Genomic DNA, 7,756 nt, shown 5'->3' with positions numbered 1-7,756 from the left:
ACCTCCATGAAGCAAAAGTACCCTCCCCAAAAAATAACTAGCTAGCTAGCGAGATAGATAGATAGATAGATAGAGATAGATAGATAGATAGATAGATAGATAGATAGATAGATAGATAGATAGATAGATAGATAGATAGATAGATAGATGGATGGATGGATGGATGGATGGATGGATGGATGGATGGATGGATGGATGGATGGATGGATGGATGGATGGATGGATAGATAGATAGATAGATAGATAGATAGATAGATAGATAGATAGATAGATAGATAGATAGATAGATAGATAGATAGATAGATAGATAAACCGAAAAAGATTGAGGAAAACGAAGGAGATGAACCCACAGATTTGACTGGAAATTAATTCTTGTAAAAATGTGTTCCTCGTTCCGCCTGCGGGCGTCGCTGTGGTGCGCCGTCAATTTGCGTCCTGCTCTCTGACGCTGCGAGCCATCGGGGCCAGACGGGAACGCGCCTCCGTCCGCGTCGCTTTCGGCCGGCGTGCACGCGAAGCTGCTGCGGGTTGGTTTGTTTTGCTTTCTCCTTTCCGTATGATGCAAAAGTCCCAACGGGAGCGTGTGTGTGTGTGTGTGTGTGTGTGTGTGTGTGTGTGTGTGTGTGTGTGTGTGTGTGTGTGTGTGTGTGTGTGTGTGTGTGTGTGTTTTGGGGGGGTGTAAGTGGCGATGATGGTCATTCGGCGATGCGGGTTGTATTGCAAAAATGTCACGCCTGCCAATCGTCTGGCAGGTTTGTGTCTTGAGTTTTTTTTTTCTTTTTTTTTTTTGAAGGGAGTATTGATTGGATAACGGTAGTGGATAGCACACGTGACCTTGTGGTTCGAATCTGAGCTCAAGCAATCAAGCATTTCGTGTCCCGGTTCGGTGATTTTATTGATATTTTTGACTACCCTCGAAAGGAAATGTGAGTGACGCCCGGCCATGGCATTGGCGTCGACCCCCGCCCTGGGCGACCTGTCCCGCTTGTACCAGACGGAGTTCGTGCGCAGCGCCCGCGCGGTGGGGGCCTTGTGGGCCGTGTGCACGCTTTGCTTCGCCATCATCCAGGTGGTCATCCTGGTGCAGCCGTCCTGGATTGGAACCGCCGAAATCCGCCACCGGGTGACCGGCCCCGCTCCGCCCACTGGCACCCTGGGATTGTTTGAGGTCCTTCCAAACTGCAAACAAAACACGCCCACGCGCGCGCACATTTAGGTTTTTTTTACATTAGTTTTTTTTTTATTAATCTATTTATTTATTTACTTATGGATTTGTTTTTTTGTTATTTACTTGCACATGCATTCATTTGTCCGTCTGTCCGTCCATTTATTTATGTACAGTATGTATGTACGTATGTACATATGTGCGATGTATGTATGTATGTATGTATGTATGTATGTATGTATGTATGTATGTATGTATGTATGTATGTATGTACGTATGTACGATGTACATATGTACGTATGTATGTATGTATGTATTTATGTATGTATGTATGGATGTATGTATGGATGTATGTACGTATGTATGTACGTACGTATGTATGTATACATACATATGTATGTATACATACGTATGTACGTATGTATGTATACATACGTCCGTCCGTCCGTCCGTCCGCCCGCCCAATTGAGGACAATTAATAGAAAACGGACAGATGTCTCCTTGACCCTCTCTATATCCCTTCAGGTGTGCTTGGAGTCTGACAGACCGGTCCCAGACTGCCGCGGGCGCCTGTCCAGCCTGTCTCCGCTGCCATCCTTCCAGTCGGTGGCAGTCCTGGTCGGCGTGTCCCTGTGGGCCGTGTGGACCAGCGTGCTTTGTCTCTGCCTCTTTCGATTCTGCAGTGCTGCCACTGTCTACAAGATCTGCGCTTGGCTGCAGCTCACGGCAGGTGTGGTTGCTTCTCCTTGCCGCCGGCGTCCCGTCACGTGACCTTTCCTGGAGTCTGAATAACGGTGCCGATTTTAGGACTTGGGACTTGCAATTTGCTTCTTTGCTCCCATCTGTACTTTCAGGATTCTGCTTGGCATTAGCCTGTTTGCTGTTCCCAGACTCTTGGGAGAGTCCAGAGATGAGAGTCCTGTGTGGCGACTCGGTGAGCGTCTCGAGACTCTCTTTGATTCCACAACAATTGATGGTTGACGGGACCCGAACCGTAACGTAAACTGAATCCCTAACCCACAGGTGTCAAGGTAAAGGCCCGGGGGCCATATCTGGCCCACCACATCATTTTTTTCGGCCCGCGAAAACAAATCAAACGTGAAATTCCATGATGCTTTCTAAAATCCTAACCAAAATTTCATATTTTTGGATGTAAACGAAACAAACTATAACAGTCATTATTCTTGACTTCAGATTTGAAAACGAGTTATTCATTAATTGGTTGTGCGTTCTATATGTAATATGTGGAGGGGATTAAACATTCTCATGGCTTCCCCAAATTCATAACGGTCCTCTGGAGGAAGCCATAACTATAATGTGGCCTGCAGCAAAAAATAAATTTGACACCCCTGCCCTAACCCTAACTCTAGCCCTAACCCTAAACCAACCCTAACTCCGGACCATAACCCTAAACCAACCCTAACCCGTAACCCTAAACCAACCCTAACCCAACCGAAACTCATAACCCTAGCTCGAATCCAACCCTAACTAAAGCCTAACCTCTAACCCTAACCCCCCCAATGGGTATATGTCGTACCCAGGTGGGCAGCTTCTCTTCGGGGAACTGCTCCATCCACTGGGCCTTCATCCTCGCCATTCTGGGTGTTTTGGACGCCGCCATCTTGGCCACCCTAGCGTTTGTGCTGGCCAACAGGCAAGATGCTTTGCTGCCACCGCTTGGCAAGGAAGGTGGGTTTCGTTCGCGTGGAACATGGTCACATCGCACATCTGGAGAGACAATCTGACTTCTTGAACCGTGACCGCAGGACTGCTGATGTCAGCGTAGACGCCGTGGGATTTGTCGTCCTTCTCAGTACAAACAATGACATCCTCATCCACATCGTGAAAACACACCGCATAATGAAAGTTGGAAGGAATTCAACAGCTCCTCGCGTTCAAGCACGTGTTCAGCTCTAAGTGTTGTTCGCTCAACATTGGTGTCAAATGCACGGCTCACCACTGGGTGAAACAGTGTGTCACATTTCCAATGTTTTCGTCCATACCAAGTGTTAGACTACTATGATGTTTTTTTTAATAGTCGTATGCTTGTAGAACATAATCAAGTCGCTAGTCCTAAGGCAGTGCTTGAATGCCCTCTTTCATGACAGTGCTAACTTAGTGAAGCTAGCTAAGATTGGCCAACTTCGGCGTGACATAAATTTCCGGTCGAGGCCCCACAGCAGGAGAGAAGAAAGATAGGGTGGTCATCTTTGAAGTTGATGTGGAGAAAAATCTGAATGGTTTTTAGCAGTTATCGAAGTGTACGCCAGCTGCTAATGGCTAACCGCTCTACTAAATATACAGTCCAGTTTCCAACAAAAGAAAGAAACGTCTTTATTCATAGACCATATTTAAACATTAGACTATAGTATATGTACTTAAAGGACAACCGACATCACTTTTTTGTTTCCTAACTGACATCAGAAAAACGTTTTATATATTCATCTAAAATACCCAAAACACGCAGTATGTTTTTTTAGTCAAATGCAAAACACCAATAAAAATGACTTAAAGTGTCCAAAATCTGCAAAAAATTGAGCTGTGAATTGGGCATTTTCAGAAAGTCCCGCCCCCAGTTTGTGACGTCACGCCAAGACGACTTGCCTTGCTCGAGAATCAAAACAATGGCTTCAGATTCGGAGAATATGCTTTCTTGTTACACATCCAGTTATGAATATGATTCAAATAGTTCTGAATAGGAAAGCATACATGTTTGCAATCGATTAAAAAATTTATTCCGTGTCATTTTGAGGCAATAGGGGGGGAAATGTCGCACCCAACAAAACAGGCAGAAGATGGCGACGTTTTCAGACCAAACAAAGTACCGCATTGAGGTGATGCAAGGTATGTCCTTTCTCAGTCAGGCGCGTTCCTTCAGTGACGTAGGGTGAGGACTCGTCACCAACTCAAAAACAAGACTTCCGGAATATTCAGCGCGAGTCTTAAAACGTAAAATATAGCTATATGCGGTGGAATCTTTGTTAAATACGCTCAGTAGAAGTCATCTGAAGCGATTTTACGAATTATGGAGAAAAACTTGTCCGGAGACGTCAGTTGTCCTTTAATGTCCAGTTAATTTATAAAAAAGGTCTGAAATGGCAAAGGCAGATGGGCCAGATTTGGTGTGTTAAAATTGTAGGGGGCAACCTTGGCGTATGTTCGTTTCATATACAGTGATACTTTGGCTGACAAACTTAATTGGTTCCCAGAAAATGTGTTTAAGTTGAAAAGTGTGTATTCCAAACATTAATTTCCCATAAGAAACCATTAAAATAAGAATAATCCGTTCCCAGGTCCCCATAAAACATAATTTTCGACTAAATAAGCCTTAAAACTACACAGAATATACCTTATTTTATGTATAATAAATGTGCTATGGTATTGTAATTAAAGAAATAAACTGTACTATATAATAAAGTCATTTTATTTACCTTTGTGATCGTCGTTGATGGCTTGATGGAATGGAGTGGGAGGGAAAGTCACATTCCATAAGGACTGTAGGAAGGAGGTTTAGCCTATCTATCATAGGCTTATGGCCAGGGACGGACTTCTCTTTCCTATGTAATGAAAGGCAACCTTTTCCAAAAATGGCCGGTTGACAACCCCATCCCTCTTCAATTGCTGCTGTGGACTGCAAATTTCCCCATTGCGGGACGAATAAAGGTATTCTGATTCTGATTCTGATTCATCAGCATTCCTTTCATCACTTTAGTGCTGTGAAATGTAAATTTCTCCTTTGCGAGACTAATAAAGGCAAATCCAATCCAATTAAGCACTTGATGAGGAACGTAGCCTTTCCACCATCTTGAGGAATGATTCCTTGTAAGATTTGGCAGATTTATCGTCAGAACTGGCTGCCTCACCATGACGAATGACACTATGAATTCCTGTACAACGCTTAAAGTTCTCGAACCATCCGTGCTCGCGAATTTAACATTCGTTAGGCGAAAAGTTCGTTAGCTATAGCGTTGGTAAGCCGAGGTATCACTGTACCAGCAATTAATTTAAATAAATTTCAGCGAGCCATTCTATGTATAACATTGTTTTTTTAGTTTAATTTTAGCATGTGATTTGGTTCATTTGAAACCCACATATCAAAATTGAAGGAACATTTAAAATATAAATTATATTATATATTACTCACTTCATTCAATATTCACTTCATTAACTTTTTTGTAACAGTTGAACAGAAGTAATTCTTATTTTGTTGATTCTTGCTATTTTAAACTAAATTTAACTAAAATAGAAAATTGCCATTTTAGAAAAAAAATGAAAATCACAATTTTATAAATTTTTGCTTGTCGCCATTATAGAAAAAAATAGAAAATCAGCTGTTTTGACAGTGACAGATTTTTTTGAAAATTGCTATATTAGAACATTTAAAGAAAAAATCAAGTTTTGAAAATAAAAAAAATGTTAAAATTGCCATTTTAGACAAAGATTAAAAATTGCCATTTTAGAAAATGGGGGATGTAGTTTTATCTCTTATTTATAATTTTCCGTGGTTTTATTGTACTTGTTTTGTGATTGTGTTGTCCTTAAGATCTTTGAAAGGCGCTTGTAAATAAAATGTATTATTATTCAGTCAATGAGTCATATATGAATTTGTTGTTTCTAATTGAACCTCTAGATGTCAGCACTTATAACACGCACGTCACAGCCCTACTGCCCAACGTATTCATTCTACACTCGGGACAGAAGTTATTGATTTTATGACGGCAGGCTGCAGGCCGGAACTTTTCATTTTGGACCATGTAACGCATTGTACTGGCGTATATGACGCGGATGCCAAAAAAACGGCACCACACATTAGGAACCGCTTCCTGCCGTCTGCCAATAGCAAGCGTTCATCGCATTGTGTGACTTGTTCAGTTGAATGATATTGAAACCTGGTGGACATTTTTTAACTTTATTCTGACTTTTGTATATAGTGTGCCACATAGGCACATACACTTGCGGTCACGTGACAAGCTGCAGCGCACATTCACAAGTCGAAGAAGCGAATCAAACAAAGCGCTTCAAATGATGTTGTCGGCGGCGCCATTTTGGATTTGGCTCCCTCGTCAAAAAACACAAATGACCACCTAGATGGCGCAAATGTGTTTGGGCTCGAGCTATTATTGCCCTGCCGTGTCGGGCGTGTCAAGATGAGCATTTTTCAACCCTTCATCTTTCGAATGGTTGCAGGGTGGTGGTGGTGACGAAGATCATACGTTTCTGAGCGGTTTTTCCCCAGTTCCGAGCAAAAGTTAGCAAAGACCAGATGTGTCAAAAATGTGCCCCACGACCCGAACCCGGATGAGCGGCAGACGATGGATGGTGTTTGAAGGGGCATTCTGCACCCCAGATCTTGTTATTGCCTAAAATCAGGGTTACCCAAACCGCTAATCCGGTTTAATGTAATATTTTTTTTTTCCATCCTTGCGATTAAATTCAGCAAAGGCCCATTTATCAGATATCCCTCAAAGGACCCTTAGCGATCATTCTGTTGGGTGAGGGTATTAGAAATAATTTCCCTCCAGCCGACCCTATTAATGGCAAAAATGGGGTCCGCACGTCACGGCGATCGGGCGTTACTTGAGAATTTTCCCTCGGTCGGGATAAAAGTGCGAAATAAAATATGCGTACGGTTATGACAATTAAGATGATTCAACTCAATGGTCTCTTCTTCCTTCCTTCATTTCCTCCTCCCAGCCGCCTACTTTCTCATGTAGTTGACGATCTGGTGACGCAGCGTGTGGTTCAGGGCGGCTCTCCGGCGTCGGGCGCTGTTTCGTGCGTTGGGATTTGGTGCCGTGCGGAGCTGCTGCCCCTCCTGGTCTTCCTCTTCAAGCCTCTTGACCCTCAGCAGCGGTTCGTTGTCAGATGGCGGCACAGTGGCGTCCCTCAGGGAGCGGCGGGTTCTCCGGTAGGGGGCCTCCTGGGCAGACAGATCCCGTCTTGTGCGACGGTTGGAGGGTCCGTCGTCTGGGCTGATAATTGGCAGGATCCTCGCAAGTAGAAGTCTGAAGAGGCGGGACAACGCTATGAAGAGTCTGTTAGCCTGAATCGGTCGACTCGGCTATGCGCACTTACCTCACATCGTCGCTTAGGTCTTGGTAGTTTTCGCCCCGGAACCGCTCGAGTCTTGTCTTTGCCATCTGGGCTCCGCCCACCCGTGGCTCCATCCTGCCAATCACATGCCTTTTTTTTTACTGCTGAAAAAATTTGACATACTTTTTAGAGAGTCCAACAATTAGTAAAAACTCCTGAACTAGTGTGACAAGACTCGTGGGAAACTGACTCTTTTTAGATTAACACCTGTTCCTCCAGAGCCACTTGCCCACCTGTTCTCCACCTTGCCTCGCTGCAACGATATCGATCGTTAGCCATCTTCTGCAGGCTTGACTGATTATCGGATCATTTCAAGCAGGTGTGCTTGCGGCACAGAGACATGGAAAACATCCAGGAACCGGAATTTATGCTTTCCTCTTCAGAATTATTTGAATCATATTCATAACTGGATGAGTAACAAGAAAGCCTCTTCTCCGAATCTGAACTCTCTGAAGCCATTGTTTTGATTCTGGAGTAAGGCAGTTTGTGAAGGAGTAT

At 43.7% G+C, this 7,756-nt stretch overlaps 2 protein-coding genes across 5 annotated transcripts in view; one reads left to right on the top strand and one right to left on the bottom strand.

Moving 5' to 3' along the window:
• Positions 1 to 426: 426 nt before the first annotated feature.
• On the top strand, positions 427 to 4,756 carry lhfpl4b (LHFPL tetraspan subfamily member 4b). Of its 2 annotated transcripts, none has more exons than XM_089006282.1 (6): positions 427 to 527; positions 922 to 1,168; positions 1,691 to 1,895; positions 2,020 to 2,099; positions 2,707 to 2,854; positions 2,932 to 4,756. In XM_089006282.1, exons 2-6 carry the CDS (start codon positions 944 to 946, stop codon positions 2,949 to 2,951), a joined length of 678 nt encoding a protein of 225 aa, XP_088862408.1. In that variant the 5' UTR covers positions 427 to 527; positions 922 to 943; the 3' UTR covers positions 2,952 to 4,756. The 2 variants fall into 2 exon arrangements, with proteins under 2 accessions (XP_088862408.1, XP_088862417.1); XM_089006291.1 differs by lacking the exon at positions 427 to 527 and adding an exon at positions 659 to 752.
• Positions 4,757 to 6,060: 1,304 nt separating this feature from the next.
• The window catches only part of pcsk1nl (proprotein convertase subtilisin/kexin type 1 inhibitor, like), a 5,679-nt gene continuing 3,983 nt past the window's right edge, over positions 6,061 to 7,756 (bottom strand). For all 3 annotated transcript variants that reach the window (XM_089006256.1, XM_089006262.1, XM_089006271.1), the window contains exons 4-5: positions 7,241 to 7,333; positions 6,061 to 7,170 (exon numbers count right to left, since the gene is read on the bottom strand). In XM_089006256.1, the coding sequence (XP_088862382.1) occupies positions 6,864 to 7,170; positions 7,241 to 7,333 (400 nt within the window). In that variant the 3' untranslated portion in view covers positions 6,061 to 6,863. The remainder of the gene's footprint in view (positions 7,171 to 7,240; positions 7,334 to 7,756) is intronic.

This window comes from Hippocampus bargibanti, linkage group LG01, assembly GCF_051943395.1.
Source record: "Hippocampus bargibanti isolate YZ-2025 linkage group LG01, ASM5194339v1, whole genome shotgun sequence".
In the NCBI taxonomy this organism is placed as follows: Eukaryota; Metazoa; Chordata; class Actinopteri; order Syngnathiformes; family Syngnathidae; genus Hippocampus; species Hippocampus bargibanti.
This window is presented reverse-complemented; position numbering and strand designations above follow the sequence as displayed.

What these genes read in the sequence shown, in the direction of transcription:
- lhfpl4b (XM_089006282.1), top strand. Translation starts at nt 944, where the DNA reads ATGGCATTGGCGTCGACCCCCGCCCTGGGCGACCTGTCCCGCTTGTAC. An exon ending in TTGGCTGCAGCTCACGGCAG is followed by an intron (nt 1,896 to 2,019) that starts GTGTGGTTGCTT and finishes CTGTACTTTCAG; the next exon opens with GATTCTGCTTGGCATTAGCC. An exon ending in GAGTCCTGTGTGGCGACTCG is followed by an intron (nt 2,100 to 2,706) that starts GTGAGCGTCTCG and finishes TGTCGTACCCAG; the next exon opens with GTGGGCAGCTTCTCTTCGGG.